Source organism: Lonchura striata, chromosome 7, assembly GCF_046129695.1.
Source record: "Lonchura striata isolate bLonStr1 chromosome 7, bLonStr1.mat, whole genome shotgun sequence".
NCBI classification, from domain to species: Eukaryota; Metazoa; Chordata; class Aves; order Passeriformes; family Estrildidae; genus Lonchura; species Lonchura striata.
Genome location: NC_134609.1, coordinates 23,973,646 through 24,000,215, shown reverse-complemented (window position 1 = coordinate 24,000,215; position 26,570 = coordinate 23,973,646). Strand labels below are relative to the sequence as shown.

The following is a 26,570-nucleotide window of genomic DNA, read 5'->3' as shown; positions in this document are numbered from 1 at the left end:
TTGAAATGGGTACACATCAAATACACCCATCCCCCAGACACAAGAAAATTCTCGCCACATGCTTCTGTCCTCCAGACTTACACAGCATTTTATTGTATGGAACACATCAAAAGGGTTTGGTTCCCTTGTAAAAGTTTTACAGGAAAATCATTGAAGAGCAGTGTAACTTTTCCTTTTTTTTTTTTTTTTAAATTCAAAACTAGAACCAATATTCTGGATTCCCACACTTTGGTGTGGACCCAGAGAAAGCTGTGCTTTTCTGTACTGTAGAGCAGAAATATAGACCCTGTATAATTAGAATTGCAGTCATGGCCTGTGGGATCTAGTGATTTGGACATATTTTATTTAACCAGCTTAGTAAAAGGTAATATTCAGCAGCTGTGATCTATAGCAGAATTACAATTTTCAGGGTCAAGGAGGGATTTTGATATTAGGAGGTTGGGCAGAATTGCTGTAAAATCTCATGAGCTGTCGTTAAAAATAAATGAGAAAATAGGTTATCCAAGAGTCATTGTAAGGGAAAAATCAATAGGCAGTGTCTATTCACTTGGGCTGTCAAAATCCTTGAAATTTGAACAAAAGTTTCACGTTTAGTGTGCTGTAGGTTTTGAAATGTAAGTGGTGAATGCTCTGTGGGTACAAATTCATTGTGCTGTGCATTCAAACAAGGAGAAACCCTTCTGAAGTTCTGGAGTTCTCTATTAAGACAGTACAGTTCCTTCGTCACCAAGTCAGACATGTAAAACAGTTGCCAGCAAAACTTCAGAAGCAATTTTAGCTAACTGGTGACAAACTCTCTCTTGGAAATAGAGCATTTCTTTCTCTCACCTTGCTCCTCTGGGGTTCCCTCCCACGTCTGGCTCCCAGCAGATGCAGGGAGGGGCTGCAGCCCCAGAGCCTGGGCAACTTCGTACGAGCGCACGCGCCTGGTGCGGAGCCGCGACCAGCGGAGTTTGGGAGTGAGGATTATTGATAATTCGCAGCAGCACACATAATTGATATGGAAAGGGAGTATCATCCTCATTCAGAAACAATTAACTTCCCCCTCCAACACAGCAGTTCAAAGAAGATTCAGCCTTTTAAATATGAATGAGCAGAATTTCAAAATATGCAACTATTAGCTATTACAATGTACACATGGAGTAGGTTTTTTTCTTTAAATATTCTTGTGGCTACCAAATTTAAGTGTGACGTGGATGCAGATCTCCAGGAGCCCAAGTTGTGCATGGACTCCAATCACTTAGAAGTGGGGAGGGGAAAATGAGAGCTTCACACTGCTCTTGGATTTTATTATTTTATTTGAGCCACAGCCTCATACAACCCAAAAGTCCAGTTAATTCCTGGTTCAACACAGACAACTGAGACTTTACAGAACATATAAGAATCAGCAGAAAACACTCATTGCTAATGGACATCCAAAAGGAAAACCTTTCCCCAAAGCTCAACAACGCTGAGGAATTCAACAGACTCTTCTGCAGCAGCCCAATGAAGATTTGTACATTGTTAATTTGATTGCAGAAGGTGCATGTTAAATAGAAAAGAACTGAGTTTGTCACTGTCATCTGAATCCATTCAGTCAGTGCAACAAAGGTATATTTAACTAAAATATGAAACAGACTTGCTAACACCGCATTATTTTCTCAGGCTTACAAAGTTAAAAAAAAAATTAAACTGATTATAAATGACTTTGAGCATTTTTTATGACACCCACAGCCTAAGTGATCCAGATAATGTAATCTAACCATCATTATAAACCATGAAATTACAATTCCTCTGGGATGGATATTTATCTCTCTGTTACATACAGAAAGGCGATTAATTAGTGGCTCTTTCAGTGTTTAACATTACTGTGTACAGAGGCTGATTAAAATCTAACTATAGAACAGCTATGATAACTAACATGTAATCTTGGGAAAGTTTAGCTGGGGCACAAAGAAGCACCTTAAAAAGAAATGTACTTTAAAAAATGTACTCTTAGAAGTAGGTAGCTTCAAAATCAAAACACTGACTTCCTTCTAATTTTTATTACACACAGCAATCATGACAATTACTGAGATTTTAAAAACCTCAATATTCAAAACAACTAAACCCACGTCAAATATTTTTGCAAAGTGGTACAATTCACAGAATACCCTTTTTTTGTTTTTTTGAGAAAAGTGTACAGAACATACTCAGGAAGGGAGTCACACTGCCTTGAATGTCTTATTCTGAAATTTAAATGGGAGGGTTTGCCAGGGTGTGTCTGTATATGTCCTGTATGAACAGCACAGCGTGCACATAATGTGTGGGCTAAATTCATATTTCTGGTGTAATTTCACTGGCTCGTGTGGAATGCACCAAAGATGTGTCAATGTGTGTGTGCAGACAGTTTCCTTCAGGATCTCACGGGGGAAAAGAAGACATGGATAATTTCACTTTGGAAGGAATAAACAGAGGCAACTTTAGCAGGTTTTCTTCCCAGAGCATTCCTTTTGTGAATAAAAATACTGGAGGAATTTCATGCAAGGGTGGCTGAAAAATCCCAATTCACTAGTTGTTATTTTGAAAATAATTTCTTACTTTGGTGTCACTGTATCTAGGCATGGGAACTAAGATGTTTGGTCTGGGTGAGAAGAAGGTAGAAGTTTTAAAAGCATATGTGAACAGAACAGCTCAGCAAAAACTCCAAGGTAACCCTGGTTATGTGTAATTTTTTGAAACTATCAGCTGTGACCACAAGTCAGTATTGGACATAGATTGTATTTTAGTGATGACACACAGAAAGAAAGTGGAAGTAGCTTTAAAATGTAGTGTAAAGAAAGGACACTTTGCCACCCCCACAGCCCCCCATTCCAGGTCCCAAAGAACTGAGCCACTGATTCCTAATCCTCTCCATTGCATCAAGTATTGTGTAGATGCTGCTCTCTTCTGGCTGCCTACACAAATTTTAATATGTAAAATGTTAATAAAAAGTGAAATAAAAGGCTGAGAACAATCAAAGATGGCTTCAAAGTGCTGAGGGCAATGGAGGCACCTCTGAGGCCTTGCTGGGGAGAGGTGACCTATAACCAGTCACCTCATAGTTCTGATCTTACACCATGCAGGCCATGACCTCCTTCAAAATTTCCCTCCTCTCTTCCTGAAGACCTCACTCAGTATGACCCACGTTCATATTTGGAGGCAAGGAGAAAACATACACTTATTTTTCAGGAGAAAATTATGATGCAGATGGGCAGCACTGTCTACTGTGGACAAACCATGCAGGGCAAGGGGCACAGCTGTGATGCTGTGGGGTGTGCACGTTTGGCCATCTCACACCTCACGGCAACCTGAGTATCAACAGCTCAGTTTTGTATTCTTACAAAAAACACGGACAATGAAATCCAGTGAGAAGGTTAAAATAAAAAAAAAAAAAAGGAAAAACATAAAAAATTTTCTAAACTCTCAAGTGACCCTTTCATCAGGACAAGGATCTTCAAACCTATCCAGCACAACCAATCTGCCAAACCAAATGTATCAGAGGTCACACCACCCCTCCAGAGAGAGCAGAGGAGGAACAAGATTCCTTTGAATAGGTTGGAGGTAGGAAATAAAGAGGTCACCATGACATCCCCACTGCTCCACTGTGGGGCACAACAGGGTAGAACATTACTGGGGTCTAAGATGACCCCCAGATGGTTGACTTCTTTCTACCCTCTAGTTCCACACTATAGACATGTCCCTGTCAGGCACTTTCAACCACCTTCTCTGCAGATTTCCTCAAGCAGATCTTCTGGGTCAGTCCTATGCTTTAGAGGAGGTGCCACACCCTGCTCCATCCATCTCATGAGGTAACATAAGCCTTGTCTACCTGAGAAAGAAAGAGCTGCTCTGAGGGCAGGTGACACCCGTGTGTAGTGTGAGTTCAGACTGTCCAACAGCACCCAAGTCACCGGTCCAAGCTGCAGCACAGCTCAGGCACTGCAAGAAAGCCAAACATCTCATCCTAGAGACAGAAGAAATAACCAACATTGATCTAACCCCACACTAATTCATTGTCCTCCTTAAGGTTCTTAAAAGATCAGATCAGTCTTTAACTCAAGTGCTACCTGGCTATGTCCTACATTCTGCAGCCCTGTTGACCACGCAGCCAGGACACAGGGCTGGGGCTGAAGCCTTGTGCAGGTGAGAGGTGCTGTCCCTGTGACAGAGCAGCTGTGGTGGCCGGGCTGTGCACTCTGTGCACTCTGTGCACTCTGTGCACTCTGTGCCACCTGCTTGCGTGGCGCTGGTTTGCTCCTGTGGCGAGAAGGAGAGGAAGCACAGTCCTCACAGCATCCGTGGGACTCGCAGGGATATCTGTTACAATTCATTAAGTAGTGCTCTAAGAAGTTACAATAATAACATTTCAACACAGTTTCCAGAGGGAGTCTCAGAAACTACACGAAAAGCTGACAAGTTTCAATCCATTTATCAAAGCACTCCAAGACAGATGAAACAGCAGAGCTGCTTAGTGAGGAATGTCTCTCTTTCTGGGTGTCCAGAGCATTTCAGTAAATAAAAAGCTCTTTAAAAATAAGTCAATACAATGGAATCCCTTTTGCCTTTTGCCAGCGCTTGTATTACACTTACACCCAAATGACCCTCCTACCTATAATACTGCAGCATTTACATACACATCAAATGGGTGCTTTTCACTTACATAATACATTTAATCCAGGGATTACAGAGCACATTATATATTAAACATTACACCACCTTGTGAGGTAGGCTAGCATTAATGAAATTGTGGTGGGTAAACTGAGGCACAGGCCAGCTTTATTACTTGCCTGTAGTCCAGAGGCAATCAGCGGAAAAGTCATTAAGATGCTGTTCAAACAGCAGAGACACATATGCACCTACTTGAATGGGCAAAATAGCCTGATCCATGTGTTCTAAAGCAACTTCAGCTGCTCATCTGGAGACACTCAGGTCTTGATTTTCTGAGGGCAGGAGAACAAAAGGCAAATAGGAAAAGTAAAAAAAAAAAAATAGAAGGCAAATGTTTGCTGTTAAAAATATTTTTTTTTTTGTATGCCAAACTGTTTACACAAAACAAGAGGCATCCACGACTGAAGGACACTTCAGATGCTGGTCTCAAATAATTTGATTTTCTGAGTAAAGTTTTTTCTAGACCTGCAAAAGGGGTTTTGTTAGGTTTTTGTTCAATAATGTTGGTTTATATTTAGCTTTCATATAGCAGAGAGAAAAAATATCTTTGGTTAAGTCTTTGAGCCAAGCATCTAGGATGAAATTTTCAAAAGCACTCAACAGTGGCTTTTGAAAACAGAATTAGGCTAGTTGCTGAGACAAGCTTTGAAAGCCACCCCCTACCTCCTTTAGCATTTTAACTGAGAGCTGATTTCCTCAGCGATGGCACTGTTCCCTGTTTTAGTCTCCCCATCTCATGGCCTTCCCCAGTATTGCTGAGGCAAGTTGGATTTAACACCAGGAAAGCAGGCAGGAGACAGGAAAGGAGGGAGCCTGTGGTCATGACCTCCCCAGCAGGTCTGCTGCCCCAGAGTGCTGTAGCTGGACACAGGGATGCTCCCTGGGTGGCTCCCACTTTCCAGGCAGCCTTTGTTCTCTTTGTGGGAGCCCTGGCTAATAGAGGTGTACACCCTTCGCCTGATGGGTAGGTGAGGCTATAATTACCTCGTAATAAGGCCTGATTCTTCCCTGCTCTGCACCTCCTCAGCTGGCCAGGAATACTTGTATAAAGTGGGTGCAAAATGCTACCAGATCAGAAAGATGACATTTTACATCAATGGAAATGACCAGGTGTAAGGAACAAAGGCCTACAATAACAATGCTCTCAACTCTGTTGTCCTTTAATTAAGTAGTTCCTCCAGCAATGACACTAATGAGGCCTTGTTTCCTCGGGGTTGGATTCTCTAGTATCTAAATGGGATGTGAGCTTTTCCTGGGGAGAGGGGCATTTATAATTTCTTCCTCCTAGGTAGTGTCCAATTTGGGTGGATGTCATGCTGCAGCCTCTCTTGGTGAGGACGCCAGTGGGACATCTCTCCTCTTGGCTGCTGATTTCCTGAAACTGAAAGAAATTTTTGAGAGCTCTGCTCTCCTATTACATTTGGCTGAGTTTGGTCAAAAGCTCCAACTTGGCAGGGGATAGGAGGACAAATTCATCAAATGAGACACAGCAAAGACATAAGCCTGTTTCTTCCAGGAAGAGAAGATTAAATAGCATTTTTTATTTAAAAGCAAGTTTTCTAGTGGTGTGGTAAACTCACAGGGTATTTTTTGCTTCCTTGGAACGCATGCCTGGCTGCAACTCCTGCAAGCAGGATCAACAAAAGGAGTATGTACAGACAAATACATGCAGGCAGGACATGCAGCTCAGGCAATAAGCAGTGTTACTTAGCTGGCTACAGAGAGAGCTGGAAAGTTCATTAAATCCACAGAAGCAGCGATCATGTTCACTGGGGACAGTGCTGACCAGACAAGGTCATGGGTCTGAATGGAGAAAGCAACTGAACAAAGAAGCAGCAGTAGAAGGTTTTCTTTGGGTTTGGTCCAGAAGAGCAGTCACAACATGGCAGCCAGCAGGATACATGCACCATAACACTGGCAATGCAGGCTTGGCAGCCTGCTCCAGACCTCTCTGGCCACAGGACAGCAGGGACAGCCCCTTTCCTGTACAGAGTTTAATGGCTCAGAACCACTTAAGGCCCTTGAAAATGTGTAAAACTTCCAACTTTCCAACACTGCTTTCTGGCAGGACAGACATCCAGGGAATGTCTTCACTTTGCATGCTCCTGAACATCCCATCAATGGACAGGCACCAGCCTCGTGAAAAACCTGACATTGCCTTGCAGAGTCCACATCCTTCATCAGTTATGCCACCACCACCCGGTATCTCTTCTTGTGATAGAGCCAAAACACCAAGGGAACACCCAGGCTGCACTGCCACAACTCCAGGATAAATCTGCAGCAGTTCCTCAAACACCACAGTGCCTAGGTGGTGGAGAGATACCAGCTGTGGGTGACACAACTCCTCACACTTAGCCCACCCCACAGAATAAGCAACATTTATAGGTTATCTAGATTTTTTTTGCCAAATTGTTGTTGCCTGGGGAAAAGCAGGCAACAATCCCAAATCCACCTTGGGATGCCTCTCCAACTGCAGACACCATTTTACTTATACTTGGGCACAACAGTCTCCCAAGCAGGTTTTTGAGCCGGGAGGGGCAAACACATTTTTATGTTAGTGGGAGACAGAGTGAGGGCTGGGAGCTCCCCCTCTTTGTGTCTGTCTCTGTTGAACTTGTCTGGTGTGAGATGGAGACAGAAGCAACGCATCCCAACAGTACCAACCTGTTACAGCCATACCTTCAGGAAAAGTCCAAGGAACTACCAGTGGACCTTCCTGAGCAACAGATCAATACAGAGCTTCACATCAGCGGCGCCGTTATTCACGCCACAGGCAGTTGTTTGGATGAAGGGATGAGGAGCGCACAAGTTCACCGGTGCTCAGCACATAAGCTCTTCCTCCCCCGCCCGATAGATGCCTTCATTATTTATGTGTGACAAATAAAAGACAGCAGTGGAAGATGCTAAAGTGTTTCTCAATGTGCAACCCTTTCTGTTTCCCTACACGCACAGGCCGGGACTGTGCACCCAGGCCAGGCTGTGGGCACGCCGAGGAGCTGGTGTGCCACTGCTTAACGTGCACAAAAACCCACTGCCAGGCAGTAGCTGATGAAATATTCACCTGCTACATGCCTCTTTCCCCACGTGACTCTAGAAGTGACAAATTATCCCAAGGAAGTGTGAGGGAACATTGTGGACTCAGATGGATTTGCTCTGCAGCATCCTGTGAGACGTCATCATGCCTCGCTCGCCATTTCTGCTGTCATCCCTGCACAGGGACCCACCGAATGCAAACTGCATTCAGATGTATTGAATAAGAAAAGATCAAAGACTGACTATTATAAAGCAAAGGGAGCCTAACACATACCCTGCCTTTGACTGTTTCTTTTCTTACCATCTTAAAATTCTCCTGAAGCTTCTCCTTCTGTAAGAGGATTATTTACAACCAACAACTGCAACAACACAGAGAAAATATACTTAGAGATAAATACTTTTTCTCCTATAAAAAGTAGCAGTTAAAAATATCTGTTTCAAAACAAAATCTTCCCATGGTTTCATATAAAAACCAAAAAAATGTCAAAACACATGCTGTCCCCTCCAAAAGAAAAAATAAAAGCCTGAACCCACATCCTCCTTGAGTTTATCATAAGCTGTCAAGTTGCTAGAAACTGAACTGTGTAAGACATTGCCACAGCTAACAACTTTACTGGGGATCCACGTGTAGCTCTTTCCCCCCTACGAAAGTCCTACCAGATTTTGAAATGTGAGTGGTGCAGTTCAAAACAAAAAAAGAAAGGGACATGGATTTTTTTTTTATTTAGGATGTGTGCAAAAGTGGTTCATTTACGACTACATATTAAAATAACAAAGAGTGGATATAAATATTTATGATTGGAAATTTCATTATTTAAAATTATTCTATAAATTTGCTAGTAACTCAAAGATGAATGCCTGCTGTACAGTTTGCAAATTAAGTACCATTATTTTTCTCTTCTGCACTTGAATATTACTCACAGCTAAAGTCATTTAAAGGGGTTAACATCAGCCTTAATTAAATATTAAAGTGTGCCTGTACCTGCTGCTATTGTTGCCCTTAGAATAAGATATAACCTATTTTTGACAAGTTTTCATCTTTCTCTGTGGAAGACGCTACATGAAACCAAATCAGTGGCAAAGAGGAGGGTAATGAATAATCTATTTCATATTCCAGCAGTACCCAGAGCTCTGAGTGGAAAAATATTCAGTCAGATGATAGTATGAGGCTGCTGAGGTACCACATGACGCAGCTAATGTTTAAATAATAATAATAATAATAAAAAAAGAGCGATAAACAAATCATTAGCCCTTAACAGTTGTTTAATGCAATTTGTTAATGAACGTAATGGTGGGGACTAATAATGAAAGAAAATAAAAACGTCTAAACAGGCGCCAAGTTGCCAGTGATGCTCAATTATTTCCTTGTCAAGTTTTTATGATTTAATGAGCTCCTCTGGGACTGACGGCTGTCAGTCAGTCGTGACTTTTTGACACCATTACAACTTCAAATACAGCAGCAGGCAGGCTGTTTTCCTCGGATTTGAAATACTGAAATGATCTGACAGGTTTAAAGAAAAGATGTGCAAAAAAAAAAGGAGAGAGAGAGCGAGAGAGAGAAAGAGAGAGAGAGACACAGTTGCTTTTTCTTTCTTTTTCTTTTTTTTTTTTTTTTTTTTTCTTCTATGGGGCAGACAATCTCTGGATGCTGTTTGGTAATGAAAACCCAATCACAGAGGTCATTATCTGATGAGGTTTTCTTGGAACTGGCAGGGTTTTTTTTTCTTTATTTCTTTACTTAATGATAACCCTCGATGGGTTTGCCCCGCATGGGATGGTCAGAGCCGCACAATTTTGTTCACCATTAATTTCAGCCTTTGAAGCTCAGAGCTCTGAAGCAGCAGCAAAGAAAACCCCCCACCAAGCTGGCTCCAAAATAAGACAATCCAGCCTGCCTTAAACAGAATAGCAAATGGCCTCCCATCCCAGAGATGGGAACTGACGTCAGTCAAGCTACATTTTCTGATATTTCCCCAAAACGTATAGCATTTAAAACCCTTTAAAACTTAAGAGTCTTTAATTAAATTGCTTTTGATTTTGTATCAGTGCAATATTAGTTTATTTATTCTGTGAGCCCAGCTGTTTAGTAGGGATGGATTTCGCACACAGCACCACGTGTGCGTTTTTTAATTTGTCGTTTCTCCACAAAGGCTGGCAACATTAGAAACACTTTGCTCTTTGAGGTTTACATTTGTAAGCACTTGGATTCATTCACAGGAGTGCTGTAAATGTGACCAAACTAGTCCAGGGGAAGCCTGGACCCAGGGGTGTCATCCTACCTGTGGGTGGCTGGGGCTGTGTTCTCAGTTGAAGTCATTCAATCCCACCAAAATGTGTGGATTTGGTGAATCTCACCTGCACACTTCCCAGGCCAAATGAACAGGGGTGAGAGAGGTGTAATAATGTGTTTTGAAGATGTAATGTCCACCTGAGCACTATTTTACATGTGGGGAGTACACGAGGATGCAAAGCAGGCACAGAAGAGTTATTAACAGGTTAGCATGAGAAACATAGCGATGGCGGGCTCATCAAAAGTGAAGATGAAGGCTTTGCGTGGCAGTCTCTCTCTCTCCCTCATTCCTATCTGAGTGGATGTATCTGATGTGACACTATGCCCTAGATTTATACTGGGATAAGGAAAACTAGCTTCCTTTCAGCTTTTTGCTGATTCCAGCAGGTGGCTAGATAGAGGGCAAAACCTAGTCATAGGTCACTGTTAAGATCAGTAGTCATGAATCAATTCCCATGATAGTTAAATTATTGAGGCAATGCAGAGAATGTCTAGGCAACAGACGGAGCTTAAGATTTCCTTCTTGACAGTTTTCTGCTTTACAAAATATGCATCTCCTAATTTGCCGAGCTGAGGATAAATATCTGCTAATGCTGCCAGGCTTCCTCCTAATTTGTCTGAACTCAGCTCTGTGCCATCACTCGGAGCTAATGGCCAGAGCTCTGCTTACACAACCCAAAGGCTCAGTTGGAGTGCACATCGTGCCTGAAGGCTGGGAGCTGAACACCCAAATATTTCTGTATCTGGGAGCCACGTGGTAAATGCCACACATCTGGCAAGGATGAAAGGAGAGGATGCCCCAGGAGGTGGCTGGGGGGGTCCCATGACCTTGTGACAGTGCAGGGCCATCAAGTTGAGGAGCTGAACATTACTGTGCTGCACAGAGCAACACCTCCTGAAACCTGGGTCTGCACTACCTAGGAATTTTTGTTCCAGCACCATTCTACCAGTGACATGAGCTGATAGAGAAACCCAGCACATAAACCACTTCCAAACTTTGTTGTGAGCTGCATGTAACACTCAGAAAGCAGATTTACCTTACATGCTTGCATTTGTTTCTATGAGTAGCATTTTTCCTGTGGATCCTTTTATTCTACATTTATCACCCTCTTTCTACGTCTTAGCTGTGGCATCAGTACCATATCCTTTCTACAGAGTTATTTGTTTCTATATAGAGAAAACAATGACATTTAGGGCCAACATTAGCCTCCAGGGACAGCACAGCAAATTGGTAGAGTCCACAGGGATGGCAAAACCCCAAAAGTACTAAGGCACACGTGAAAATTCAGGGCTCATCTCCTGCCTAATGTGGGGGGAATTTAAAAATCATCAGATTTTTGTTTCCTTGAACATCTTTTGGAAACATTTTATGGCTTCAGTACAAGGGCTTAATATTCCTCTTAATTTTCAATATTTGTAAGGGATTGCAAATAATGAATTTAAAAGTTATTATAACAATATGAACTTTGTCACATCAGCAGTAATAGACCATTGTTGGAGTTGTAAACTTAAATATAAGCCAAATGACCTCAACCTGTCTAAAAGAGAAGCACAGCCAATAGGAAAAGAGAAACAGCTCATTTACACACAGGTAGATGAAACTATGATATATTATATCAGCTAAAAGCATATATAAATTAACATTTTTACAGTTTCTGTTTAAAAAGGGGAATATCACATCAGAATTTAATACACTCAAAATACTCCAACATGCAGTCTCAACATAGTCAGGCCTGTATTAAAAATCTAGATTGTTTAATGCACTATAATCACACATTTGTTGCTGAACTATTACTTAAGATCTCTTTTCAATCAGCAACAAATAGATAATTATCTTTAAATATCTTCATTAGGGCCTAGTGTGTAATGCTTATCAGTACATATATCAACACTGGAAGATTTAAAAGTGATTCAACGGATGGGCTGTAGCCACAACTACATTTTAAGTAAGTGATGTGTTTTCATGATCTTGATGAAAGTGGAATTGCTTTGAATAAGCAGAAAAGAAAGTCTACCTTTAAACAAAAAATTGTTAATTTGAGTTTTGGATTTACATCATATATTAAACACCATCCTAAGGTTGCTCTCTTTTTAAAACTAGCTACTGTTCTTAACAGGTTACATCTACTACGATAATGCATGATTGGGAATTAGTCACAGGAGACAGGTTCACTTTCTACATCATTTGGTCTCTGCTTTACTTATATTCTAAATCACAGAAGGTCAGATACTGCTTGATATTCACACACCCTGCACAGCACAAGAAAAGTGCAAAGACCCCTCTTCCTTCATGAAACTCTGGCAACTTACAGGCTAATTGTCTGTGGGTTAATTCGACACACATTAAGTCTTTTTATACCAGAACAAGCCCTCACTCCAACAAATATTAAGATTCTGAAAACACTCAGATAAGGACAAATATGTAAGAAAAAAATAGCCCCACATGCCATCAACTATGCCATCAATAATACAAAATATTTTACACCACTTGCACCTGAGTTGAAGAGTGGAAAAGAGAGGGAGACTCTGTCAGTGCAAGAGAATGATTCATGTGACCACTTTGTCTTAATTACTCAGAACAAGCAGTTTGTTGCTGTTTAGTGAAGAACAAAGATATCAGCGTCCCCTGACAGAAAAATAAATAGCCATCATGGTGGTGAAGATGATGATGACTGCCAGAACAACGATCAAAATCCGGTTTTGGATGATCCTGGAAAAAAGCAGAAGAGACAAAAAAATTGTAGTGAATAAAACAAAATAAACCAAGACAACAGAATATATATAAAAATTATAAAATGAGGTGCACAAAAAAACTGTAGAAAAGACATATACCCGCAAATTCAGTATTCCACCATTTTGTGTATCTTGATTATTTTTTACTTCTCCCAGTTTCCAGTGCTTCCAACTATGTCTTTATGTAGTTATTAAATCAAGCTTTTGTATTCAAGAAGGAAAATAATTTTCTGAATTATGCATAAATTTATATACATATTAGAATAAATGAAATAAATTATGTTCCAATTTATTAACCTTCTAAAAACAAATGAAAAAATAGTGTTCAGTCAATGCAATCCAAGCAGGGTGGTCTGTAATAGTAAATGTTATATTTTTAAAAATCATTCTGAAATTTTCAGTAGTTTTAATCTGAAAAGAAACAATTTATTAATTTTCAAGGGATTTTACTATTAAGGAACAAGATTTCAAGGAATCACATGTCAATGAGATACTCACTTGTACTAAAATACCAAGGGAAAAGTACAAAAGATAGTTTTGAAGAAAAGGATGATATAAAGAAGCAAGTGTCAAACTGTGAAGCTTATGTTGTAAAAGCATCTCTTGTCTCTGTAGCATACCTTTACTTATGGTAATAGGCAATGTTACATTTCTATGCAGTATGAAAAAAAAATGAAGATTAGTGAAAATAAAAATATGCCAGAAGTAGAAAGTCCTAATATTTTTCAATCATTTGTTGGGAGAAATTCCTGCTTCTAAAATCAGTCATCACATCACTTCATATTTTTCCTAAAATTAATAGGTCAATTAAAATTATTAAATCAAGAAACAGTAGAATTTAAGGCATTTTACAGGAGGATTTTGGATTCTAAGAATTCACTGTCTGTTATTCAATTTTTACAGAGAAGGAAGAATATTTTCACAGGCTCTTCATAATTAGGGACTTTTGCAAAACATACTTGTACATGAAGCTTATCATTAGAATTGGAGAGGTATAGCAAAAAAATCCCAACAACCAAGTGCAATAAAAGCACGCCAAGTTATATACTTTTCCCATGCTTCTGCAAAACAAAACAAAGTCTGCAAGAACCAAACAATGGTAAGAAGAGGTAGAACTGTATTTTGTGAAACATCAAACCAAGTACAACTTGAAGACAAGGAGTGTAATGTGTTAAAATGACCATATTTCATGCAGTGAAAGAGAGAAGAAACTCCAGAGAGCAGAGGGGAGTTTTTCTTAGTGAATGTTTTTCATTTGGATGAGGGTGGATATACATATAAATTATACTGGAAAGTGTAAAGAAAAATGCAGTTTTAACCAACTCCAGCTCTCTCCTTGCTTACCCCCCACCTAAAGGAAAAGCAGTAAATGGATGGATGAAAACTGTCACATCAGACAGACAGCCTCCCCTGTGACACTCTAAAAGGACTGGCTCTCTATCCTCCTGACAGGTTACAAAATGATCACATTTGCTGACACTTCTTCCGCAAAACTGCTTTAGTGTTTGTGTCCACTTTCCTAGCAGGAGATGAATGGGCTGCTTTGTCCTCATTTATCACTTAAAGCTGAACTAAGATCTGTCTCGTTTATTTTTCCCTTCCTCACTAGAAAGGCTCAACCACAGCATTAATTCTTTCGCGATGACAGCTAATTCAAACTTAACAGGCAATATTTACTCTGCCAAAAGGATGAGGAGGAGGGAGGGATGTTTCTCACTCTTTTTTTTTCCCTAAAAAAAAGTGTAACAGGCTAACAAAATAAAGCTAATTAAGGGCTTTTGGTTCTTGTTGGTTTGCACTTCAATTTAACACCTGAACTTACAAGCTTCTCTTTTGTGGCGGGGTGTGACATTCCCTGCCAAACACCTGATAACAAACGATTTGCCCAGGCAAATGCAGGAAAACCAGAATATGTATTTACTCACTCGCCCTCATCACTCCTGAAAGGACACTCAACAAAATTGAAACTCAGCAGTGAAATAGATTAAAAGCATGAAAACTCTTAAAACATTCAGCCTTAAGTAATACACAGTGCAGCTGGCTTGACAACCATTTTATTTGTGGGACGTGGGCCCCAAGGCATCCATAATGCTAATTTACAAAGGATTAACTGTGAGTGAAACTCGCTTAATCTAACACATAGTTAGGCAAAGGCATACATAACATACTGAGTGTTTAAATCAACTCCTCCTATCTCTGGCCCACCGAAAAAATCATTGCATTGTCTGAGAAGCAAAACTAAAGAAAAATAAAAAAGAAGCATGTAGTCCCCCATATGCTTTATTTTTATACCCTGTTAGTACACACCTGATTGCAAGATTATTTAATCACTGCCCATGTCTTTAAAATCCTTTTCAAGAAAACATTGAGTGAGGCAAGCCACCACCTGTATCTGTTAATTGAAGGTTCACTTACAGTGTGAATCTAGGAAATACATATCAAAGTTCAATTTCTAGGAATCTGAATTAGTCTGCACAGTGCAGCAAAAGAATATCATATTAAAAGGAACAAATTAATCATGAAATAGGATGGATGTTATCAATAGATTCCTACACTGAAGCATTATATACTTTTAATATTCAAGCCAACAGTTAAAGATTAATTTTATGTCTTTAAAAAGGAATATCGTTGAGTTTTACTGTTTTCCTTTCAAGTGAGCAAGTAAAATTAAACTAACTGCGTACTGCCCAAAGGATGGGGCTGGGAGGAGAATGACAGAGCTGTTTGGCAGCAGCAGGACAGTCCCAAGGAGGACTCAGTGGTGCCTGCTGAAATCCGAGTCTGGGAGCTGCTGCTAAGACAGAGAACACAAGTTCTGGGTGTCAGCACATTTCAGATCTCAAAGTCAACAGGCAAGGACGACCCTTCAGAGTAAAGAAAAAAGGAAGAGGAAAGGGGGTTTTGAGTGATCCAAGACAGTCAAGCCAGCTCACAGTTGTAGAACAATGGTTGGCATTGGCAGGACCCATCTGTAGGGAAGCCTATGGTACTGTCACAGCCAGACACTGCCAGTGGGTATTGCTCTAGGCAAAGCATCAAGGAATTTAAGTGGGGGAGGGAGTGATAATACCAAAGGAGAAGAAAATGGGGCCTAATGCTCGCTACAAAAAAATCCCAAAGGCTAACATGCTCACAAGAAGCAGATGATAGTCTTTTATCTCTATTACACCTTAAATTCAATAAAATCTGGTAAATGAGGAAGCCCAGATTTTTCTTTGAAAATGCAAAGCATGTTTACAGGGTAAATAATTTAGGAAAGAATATATACTTGAAAGAAGACACCCATTGAAACATCCATGGCTAAAATGCCTGAAGGCAAAAACTTGTGCATTTGCATGCTGCATTTTATTAAGTTAGCACACTGTAGCTTTAAAAGAATGCATGGCCAAATTAAGAGGAATGTGTGACTGAAACATCAAGGATTCCTCAAGTTTACATTATGAATCACAGTGCTGTTGATACGAGATGAATTAACCATTTAGTTGATGCAGCTTAGGCACTGAATTCACACCAAGTTCTGCTGGAGCCCTGTGCGGGAGCTCGTTAACAGCCAGTGTCTACTGTTCCTTTCATACTCGGCTCTAGGAGCACAAGGGCTCATTCTACTTTGAGTTAGAAGACACAAAAAATCTGTGCTTTTAAACCAAGCTCCATCTAGTTTATTATGGAGAGCAGCCTGAAATATTTGGGTGCAAAACCACACAGAAACCATAACTAAAGCAGACGCAAGGGTAACGTTAACTGACGCATTGAAGAGCACGGGACTAAAAACACAGAAAGCACATCCCTCTCCTCTCGAGTTTCCTTCTGCTCCACCTTTCCAGATGCCTGACCCTTTATCCTGGCTTCTGGTCACAGTGCCTAATCTCCAGTCACTGCTGTGCTGGAGGGTGCCTCCAGCCAGGACACCATTCGCTTTTGAGGATCACGTCCTTGCTGCACAGGGCAACCATCACTCTGCAGAACAGGTCCCACATGCAATACCAAACCCTGATGTCCCTGGAAAATCTGTTCCCCTCATTGGCAGAATTTGTGCTGCCTTCCACATTTCAAACCCCCAAAGGATTCGCGCCTGTCCGTGGCTTCACACACACACGCACACACACACACACACACACACACACACACACACACACAATGGGTCTAACTCTGTTTGTGCCATGTTTAGATCTGCTCTGTATAAACACAAAGCAGCTCCCGAATAAGCTTTTGCAAACCTTACATTAAGGATGCCAACCGTGTTTAAACCTTTTTATAAAACTGCATTCATTAGCAGGGGAGTGCACGACATCTATATGGGTTCAGCCTGATGTCTTGCACATGTCTTAGTGCCTGATTGACCAGCATTGAATAATGATGCCTTGCCATTAAGCACTGATGGTACAATAACAATTGTCATGAAAATCAGCAATCACGGTAACATGTTAACAAAATGCAGGATATAAACGAACCAGTGCAGACTCTGGGTGGATAAAGAGTGTGTCCTTAACTTGAGGACTACAAATAAAATACTGCAAAAAATTTCCTACAGAAGCTCAACTCTGACACTGATACAAATAAAAAAAAAAAACAAAACCAAACAAATGGCTTGGGGGATCAGTTAGCACACATTCATTACAACACAGGGCTTTATTCTTAAAGGAGGCATCTTGAAAAATAGTGTCCTCAAGAACACAGACTGATTGATGGCAGAGCACTGTCCAACAGTATTTCACTGTAATATGTATTTATGATTTAACTAGAAGTGATTCCTATCAGTTTACTGGACAGAAAGGCTTGCTTTGTATACAAAAATCACATCTTAAATGGTCACTTTGAATACTTGGCTATTGCATTTTTTGCACCCTTTTATTTCTGATTGGCAGTTTTTGCTAGCATGAAAGAAAATAGGTGCATGCAAATCAGTGGCAAGCGATTTTTAAGTGTCCAATAGTCATGTGCAAATTAGTAGATTCAAACAAACAATAAGTGTGGGTCTAGTTAAATAGGCAAAAACATACCAGGCAAAATTAATTGTGCATTTAAAGTAATACAGCTATACTCACATAGCTTCTGGACAGACACAATTATTACTATATATAAGGACATCCTTGTTACGATGAGTTTTCAAATGGAAGTACTAAACCCCACACAGGGGAATAAAATGTTATGATTGGTAAAGCAAAGCCTTAGATACATAATGATAAATCTCAAGTTCAGGGTATCTGGGTGCTGTTCAATCATTCACATCTTCAGGTTTAAAAATGCTTTTCTTAAATAAAAGCAACTGAAAAGAATGAGACAGGCTGTGGCAAAAACATAAAGACATGGCAACCTACTGTAATAAAAGAGTAAGAGAACATTGCCTAGCAGAATTATAGCTGGCTGGAAGTATCTGACTTGAAACATTTTTCATCATTAACAACTGAAATTAGAAAACAGAAATACCAGTGGAAAAAAAAATATCTGCACAACTTGCATATGATTCCTTGGCCCTCTTCTAGCTGACCATGGGAAAAGTGAGGAATTTGGAAAACGCTCAAGGTTTTTCCTCTTCCCCACCACAAACTCTGAAAATATGTTTATGTCTTTATGTTCTCAAGTCAGAAGACCTAATTACATTGTAATTGACATTGTATATTTAGATGTGAAAAGGCTTTGGGGGTGGTGGAGAGGGGATGGGACCCCCCCATGGCTTACTGGGAACAAAAAGACCACACTTCCTAAGGTCCACCTTCAGTCTGCAGACTGCTCCTAGCAGAAGCTTCTTCCATGTTCTCTGAATTCCTTCCCAAAGGTGCCTCTTTGTAAGAACTTGGGAAAATCTATAAAAATTGCTGAAAACTGAGCAGATAGCAAAATGAAACCCTCAAAAACAGAGGGCTGGTGTTTAAGAAAGGATGGGCTTTTTCTAGCTGATTTTCTAGCAGGGTTTATTGAAAGGCCATACAGGGCACCTACGATTTTGTTGATAGGACTGAGGAATTGTGCAATGCTATGTCCTCTAGATTTAAAGTTCAGTCTTAAGGACTGGGACTGTCTACTTGTAATAACATAGATACCAATCTCTAGTTATAATATTACACTCAAACCACATCAATGTGTTTCCACCTGGGCCCTGAATGAAAGAATGAGTCATGTAATAACAGGTGCAGGGAAGTAGTCACACTATCCCACTTTAAACATCTAAATTATATCTAGCTAATCTCTCTCAGCTCCCCATATATAAGCTCAAGTCTGCACTGAACTGCCCTCTCTGCCTCCTGGCCATATATGCACCCCAGCAGTGCTGGTCAGCTAGGTTAGGTGCCTACAACATAGGAATGAATATCTCTAAAAGCTTGAACATGAAGTCCAGGCAAGGAAGCTTGCTAGCTCTGAAGGCAAAATCATACAGAAAGGCACAAGCATATTGTAACGTGTGTGCAATCTCCCATCAATCAGAAAGATTGCAGAGATGAAACTCACCAGTGAAGCAGAAGATGCTAATCAATAATTAGCCAGTAAAGACTTTGATCCATCATCTCCTTTTAATGGATCCTATATTTGCACATTAAATTTTGACCAGAAGCAAATATACTTTTCCTTTGACAGTTTTTCTGGAGGAGTAAAAAAAGGATATCCCTCTCTTGGCTGAATGCCTGCTGAAACATATTAGCCTTCCTTGACTCAACTATGTTTTTACCTTGCTGTGTCATCTTCTTTTAATCTTGCCATAGATTAAAACTTTAAATTATTTTGATTATATCTGATAGCTAAAATGCTTCTGGAGAGATTTAATTAATAATAGAAATCTTGCAACACATTCCAAATGAACAGCATTGAGTATAGTGCTATTTGGTAGCCATCAGGGTTATCATGGCTTGCATGAGCCTTCTCTCAAGGAGCTGGCAGTCTCAGGAAGTGAAAATTGTACCCAAGTGAGGGGGGGTGTACGTGGGGAGTGAGAGGGGACTAACTGGCCTGGGAAGGAGAGAGATCTACAGGAACGATTTGAAATCAAATGTGTTAACAGGGAACGCCTGATCGAGAACCTCATGGATGTGCAACTAAAGGTCAAAACACAAAATTGAAGGGTGCTGAAAATCTTGTACTAGTCAGATTTTATTCATTGCTTATTTAAAAAAAACATTGCAAGGCACTTCTGAAGGATGAAAAATATCCTTCTGCTCCTGAGACCCTGACATGGAAGGGTTTTGATGCAACTTCACCTTTCTGCCATCTCCATGTCCACTCCTTCCACTGAGGGAATCAATTGGATTATGAGTGTCACTAGGAGGCACAGTGGAGCTTCTGGGGCCATGGAAAATCACCAACCAAAACGAGAGAGGGACTAATTCATGCAGAGCACAGGCAACACCAGACCCCTTTGGCAAGTCTAAATGATGATAACATACACAGTGGCAACTGCAAGTGGAAGGAGTCAAGGTTGTCTTAATCTCCAACCAGCCTTTCTCAGGGTACTGAAGTATCAAGAAGAACAAATCACACATTTAGTCACCTGAGCATGACTAAGAACCATAGGCCTTAGCAAACATTACAAGAGCTTTAGCAAGAGCTCAGAGGGAGGGTGGATAGCCCAGCTGTCGGTGCAGTGGCATTCTTCAGCACGTTGGGTACATGAAACCCTGGTCCCCAAACAGTTAATAGGAAAAAAAAGCCCCAGCCCCCTCATCAGCACTCAAAGCTAAAGCAATTATTTCTCCAGCAGAAGAAATGTATGCAAGCTATAAAATGACAAGAACGTACAAGATCTCATATTGGCTTTTATGATAAATATAGTTAAATTTACATTCTGTGCAATTTAAAGAAAACAAAAATGTCAAAAGTCTGCATCTTATCACATTCCATAATCATTAGAAGCCACTAAAAGATGTATCTTAAACAGATGAAAGGAAGTAACGTCTTTCACCCTGCCTCAATTTAATTAATGACTAATCTACAGGTTTTAGGTGTGACAAAGCTGGAGAATGGACACACACATTCTTTTTGCATTATTTTCTTCTGATTACACGATATTTGACTGGGCATCTTTTTGTATGGCAAGTTTCCTACAATTGTCTTAACAATGTTGACCTCTTTTGTAAAAACCTGAAGGCATCTGCAGCAATTGTTCCTGAAGATCTGCTATCCAAAATGTTACCATTTCATGGCACTTCTTGAATGATAGAATAGAATTTTTTTTTGGTATATATTCATTTTTTTTCAAATGCTATAAAAGAAAGGAAAACAATCATGGCTAAGGCCATTTGTGAGATGGCATTAAAAGAGCCTATTCTGAGACAGATAAAAATAATGAGAATCTTTCTGTCAAGAAGGATTTAGAAAATATCACGAGCATTATTAAAATTTAATTTTTTACTGTGCTTTTTGGTTCCCCCTTTTCCAGTGATAATGAGCAGGACTGCACACCTCCACAATGCTAGTACTTGTTTTGAGCAATAAATTCAGCCTTCCAGTCTGAAGACATTTCAGACAACAATTTTGACTGCTATAGGCTTATTTTTCAACCTTTTCTGTGCTTTGAGTCTTCCTATAAAAACCAGTTCATAAGCTAATTTTCCACTAGGCCAGTGGAACAAATAAAAATCAATTTTTGCCCAACCGGTTCAGAGAAAACCTGGGAACAGTGAAGACAGAACAGTGAAAAATAAAAAGAATCGATGTATTCACAAATGGTTTACCTGATAGAGAACTATCAAATTAGTTGTCAGGAGATACTTGCCACTATGAAAGTATTTTCTTTTCAGCATGTTACAGTATTTCTATTAGGGGAGCAGAGAAGCCTCTACTTTGTCATGACCTCAGACACCTTGGTTTAACAACCACATCGAGCTTCCAAGTATTTGGTAAAACCACAGGGCACAAAGTCACGGTGCAAGAGCCCCTCGCAGGTCTTGCAACCAGAGGGACCTGCAAGCCCAACTGGCTTAGGGTGGGTGTAAGTCTTCATGATCTCCTGCAAGGCACAGAGATTCCTCTCTCACAGAAGGCAGGGAGACATCCATGACCTCAGGCCAACCTTGTCAAGAGGAATTTGGTCCATCAAGAGAGGGAAAAATCATAAAAAGCACTGCCCTCTGTTAAAACCCCAAGTGTTCAGGAGAACACTGAAGACTAAGCAGTTTAATCCTTTGGACAGCAGAACAGAAATTTCTCCAAAGATGGGAATCCCATTTATAGACTTCAAAACTTCCAGAATCTCAAGGACATCTCAGGGCACAGGCTTTAATATCATGGCCCAATCCATTTCATCATCTTCTCCACTAATTGGGCAAGTGTTCCCAATCCCTATCCCATCCTGAGAAGGGATGGGATAGGTGCTCATGTCTGTCTGTCTGCAGCCAGCAGAGTTTGTCTGGAAAATTGATTGAAGAACAGAATCTGCTTTTTAATACAAATTAACCATCGCTGCTGTGGAAATAAAACAAATTTATAATTTACAAGCTTAAATATTAAGGAAGCTATTTTTAAGTACCTATAATCTTCACTCTGGTATGTAGTATTTTATACACTCCTTTATTTTTATGAGTTGGCATTAGAATGTGACTCATTTTAACAGAAAAAAAAGGATTAACTACGTTACTCAGAAGTAAAGCTCCATATTACCTATTTAAAATATTGTAACATACCATGGAGACATCATTTCTAGGGCCAAACAAAGCATTACTCAATGAAGAAATGGCATGACATATAAAATATTCAGCAGAGGAAGGGTATTTGGAGCTAAGCAGTTTCACTGGCAATAAACAGCATCATAATAAATAGTGTGCATGTAGGAAAAAAAAGAATACCTGTTCTTCACTATTTGAGATGTAACACCTTATTGGGGGAAACGAATTAAGATACTACTCTTCCACTCAGCACATGCAGGGAAAAACTAAAACCACCACACATTTTGATTCTGAATCTCTTACAACTGATGCTAATTTGCTTATGATATCTGCCTGATTTAGAGCTAATCTTCTGTAAATTAACTCCTAATGCTGTCTGAAATAATCCTCTTAATGCTGGTCTGTCTTGAGTACTTTATATCAAACACCATGAAATACACAAGCATACACAAGGCGTTCAGCAGCTGTAGTGCTGCTGGCTGTGGAGAGTATTTGCAGTGCCATGAAGGCACAGAGCTGTGGGGCCCTGGGGCAGCTTGGGGACCGCTCTGGTTGTCCCCTTGGAAGGGGACAGCAAGCCACAGCCGTGTCCCACCACCTCCTGACCACCAGAGAGAAGAGGAGGCTCCTGACAAAATGGTGCAGGGGGGTACAGCTCCCTGCTCCAGAGCTCCCACCTCCAGCAGCACATGATAATGAGAAAAAGTAAACCACTCAGGCTTTGAGATTTCCCAGCAATGAGATCTGTGTTAAACAGCACTAATTATCAGCTGGAAGCCTAATCTGATAACGGGTTTGAGAAGACAGAGACAGACCATTTTGTTTCTTCAGTGGAGGAAAATATTTTTAAGGGTGTTGCTTCAGCATCAGCCAGCTTTATAATTATTGTCAGTGTGCTTATAACTCTGTATTCAAACATTTATTTTTTCTGCTAAATCCACTGGAACAATTTTCTCCCCAGTATTAATTTAATGATAGAGCAAAAAACCTAATTGATATTGGTGAGCAGTGCAACACAAACACATTATTTTCTTGGGTTTTGAAACAAAAATGGCAGACACAACTTTAACTGAATGGACTTCTTTATGTTTTAACAGATGGTTTATTGGCCCAGACTCCTATATATAACAAGCACAATTCCAAAAGCAATACCTTTTTAACTGAAAAATTCGTGTATTTTTACTATGTACAGGTAACTTTGTCAGGTAAAAGTCTTTTAAAACTCTTTTAGTACATGGAGAGTTGTTTAGAAATTATATTCTCACCATAGCAAGTGCTTATAGGAGGGTATTAAAAGAAAAAAAAATCTATTGTTCAAATAATCCTTTATTGGAACTTGCTTTTTCAATATATTAAAGAACAGATAAAGCGCAGTGATCACTGAGCTGTATGTGTCCGACAGCCCTTCAAGAGACTTGTGGAAATGTATAAAACAAGCAGTGATACAATCCTTTGCCAAACACTGTCATAAATTTTTTATTTGGCAGCTAACATTCTCACTAGCTTTCTTGGCAGCAATTGGGACCTTTAGCAAGAAAGGTGCAGGAGAAAAATACCTTGTTTAGAGATGTTTTCAACACTTTCTGGGATTTTTCAGAACTTCTGCCTGCAGCATATTTTACAACCACAGTCTCAAGTCACCTGATGAGTGGGTGGTGGTTTTAAACTTTTTTTTTTTTTATATAGACAGCCTACTACTTCCCTCTGGCCTTCAGCCTAGGATGTGTGTGGAATGGGGCTGTGTGTTCCTCAGAGATACAAGTGGTTGCTCCTCTCTGTCTAGACAAAAAAACTTGAAAATAATATCAGAATGTACCTTTCATTGCTCCTGATACTATCTGTATCTTATTCCTGGGTGACAGAGATAAATGAAAGTCAAACATATGCTGATTACTTTTGCATTTTTCTCAGGAGATATCTGCAGAAGAGCTGGTCACAGGTGCAGCTGCCCTGGCCAGCCAGTGGGTTGCTGAGAAACAGAATTGGGAAATAGATTTCTGTGCCCAGGTCCAGAGGTTTTTTTGTTTGCTTGTTTTCCTGTAATATACTGAACTTAACATATGATGCATTACCTTCCTCCACGAGCCCAGATGTGCTGTTGTATATCTAACAAACCCACTTCTGGAAAAGATATTCTATATTTTGGTATTTCATCATTTCAGAATAAAAAGAAGATGAATCCACTTTACATTTCAGCAACTTCCTCCAAAACTTTCACAACATTAAGATACACTTGAATTCTTCACATGAACAGAAAGGAAACAATCCTTAACAGATGTGGACAAGAAAAACACCTTATCTGCCTCAAATGACAAAGGCTGGAATTTAGTTTTAGACAGCACACATTACTTTAAGTAGTGCTGTTACAATGACAAACACGAGCGAAAAGGCTTCCCCAGCCTGTGCTCCAGCTCTGCCTGTCGTGCTCAGCAGGGGCATCACCCCGAGGAGGTTTCAGAGCCCACACAGACATCTAGTGGCAGGTGGGAACACTGCACGGTGGCACCGCCACCTGGCACCGCGCCCAGGTCCTGAAGCCCGGCCAGGTGAGCTCGCTTTGCCACGGCTGTGGTTGGGCAACCAACAGGGAAAGATGTGCTCCCTCTGTGCCATCCCAGTGGTCATGGGGAGACAGCTGCTCTCCTGGCAACTCTGGCTTTCCAAATTTGCATTATTGATTCTCTTCAATTAAATCAGAGCTCTTTTTGTCTTTCTGAGTACCTTTAAATGTCTCTCTCCATGCTGCTGTTTTATTTTACTTAAAGACTGCAGAGGTTAATTATGTAGCATCATTTGGAAGTTTCTCTGAGCGTGGCTATGCCCAACGCAGCTGACTGGAACACACCGGTGCAATGAGACTTTACAGACAGCAAAAAACACACACAATGAGAAAGTCCAGTCAATAATAAATTCTAAATGGTTGGAGGAGGAATATGACTTGCTCCACAGTCCATATCAATCAATGGAAAGATGCCTAAAACTTCAGTGGGGTTTGAATCCCACATCTGCAAAGGATATCAAGCGCCACAGTTCTGCACAGAGTTGTAAGAGCTCAGTGCCCTGATTCTGCTCTGTTACACCATTTTAAATCAAGCAGTACTCAGTGGTGTCATAACCCTGTACATCTGTGTCAGACCCTGTGTTGCAAGGACAGACTTGATGCCAAGAATGCAAAACAGATGTTGCTTTCCTAATGTTTTCTTGTTGCCCTTTAAGTTGTTTTCATGGGGTTCTGTTTTCGTTTTGGGGAGCAAAACAGGTCAACAGGACTTTTCAGAGGGCAGACTGGAGGAATGCTTCTGCATCTTCCTTTTTATTTTGTGTGCATGTGTGAATATGCAGAGGCTTTGAGTTAGAACTGGGAATTTTTTTTTTTTTTTAAGCTTCATTTGAGCTATGCTCAGTTCCCTTGGGGCAAAAGGAAAGGTAGCTATTTGTGGATGGGAAAAAGAGCTTTTGTGAACAGAAAAACTGCATCACCAAACGGCTTAAGAAAAAGATTTTTTGAAGTTATTTGTTACTACTACTTTAAGAGGAAACAGGGATAAATATATCTTTTTTGCATGTTGACTCATTAACAAATTTAGCAATAAACACCTTGCAATTAAGTCCACTAGCTTACTGCTGTCCAGAAGTTTCTCAATACTCTGCACAGAAGGTTTGGAAAACACATAACTAAGAAATGGTGAAGGCAAATCCCAACAGCTTGCTCAAGCAAATCTAGCCAAGGCTTAAACTCACTTCTGAACACTGAAATTCGAGATGCTGTATCAAATAAGCAGCTCTTTTTCCCTGAAGAGAAGAAACTGGGTGTAGCTAACCTAGTGCATAATAGGTTTATTCTCATTCACAAAACAGGAATTACTTTATGGCCCCAAAGTAAAACTAGCAGAGAAATATACTGGCAGATTTGCTGCAGATGTGTGTTGTGACACGTATGCAGGGAATCTGCTATTAATCACACACTAAGATTTTAATATTATGTAGGGTAATGCAGGCAATCATTATGGTAGAGGTTCTGGATGCATAACAGCCTAACCCACAAATGGGACTTTTAAATTTAACTCATTTGAGCTCACTCTCACACAGCACCAGCTGAATTCCCTGGTTCATCCCCCCACTCTCCACTACATACATTTATTTCAATATCTATTGTGCCTTTCTTTTTGTGCTTGTCCTCTGCTTCTTTTCTTGAGACACGACAGTTGTTGGGGAAAGTGCAGCTTTTCAATTCTCCCGTTTGCCAGACTATG

The 26,570-nt window shown here is 40.3% G+C and overlaps 1 protein-coding gene across 4 annotated transcripts in view; it reads right to left on the bottom strand.

The window, feature by feature from the left end:
* Positions 1-1,280: 1,280 nt before the first annotated feature.
* The window catches only part of VTI1A (vesicle transport through interaction with t-SNAREs 1A), a 266,586-nt gene continuing 241,296 nt past the window's right edge, over positions 1,281-26,570 (bottom strand). For 2 of the 4 annotated variants that reach the window (XM_021525992.3, XM_021525990.3), the window contains one exon: positions 1,281-12,701. In XM_021525992.3, coding sequence (XP_021381667.1) covers positions 12,608-12,701 — 94 coding nt within the window. In that variant the 3' untranslated portion in view covers positions 1,281-12,607. The remainder of the gene's footprint in view (positions 12,702-26,570) is intronic. The other 2 variants (XM_077784693.1, XM_021525993.3) reach the window with 1 other exon arrangement.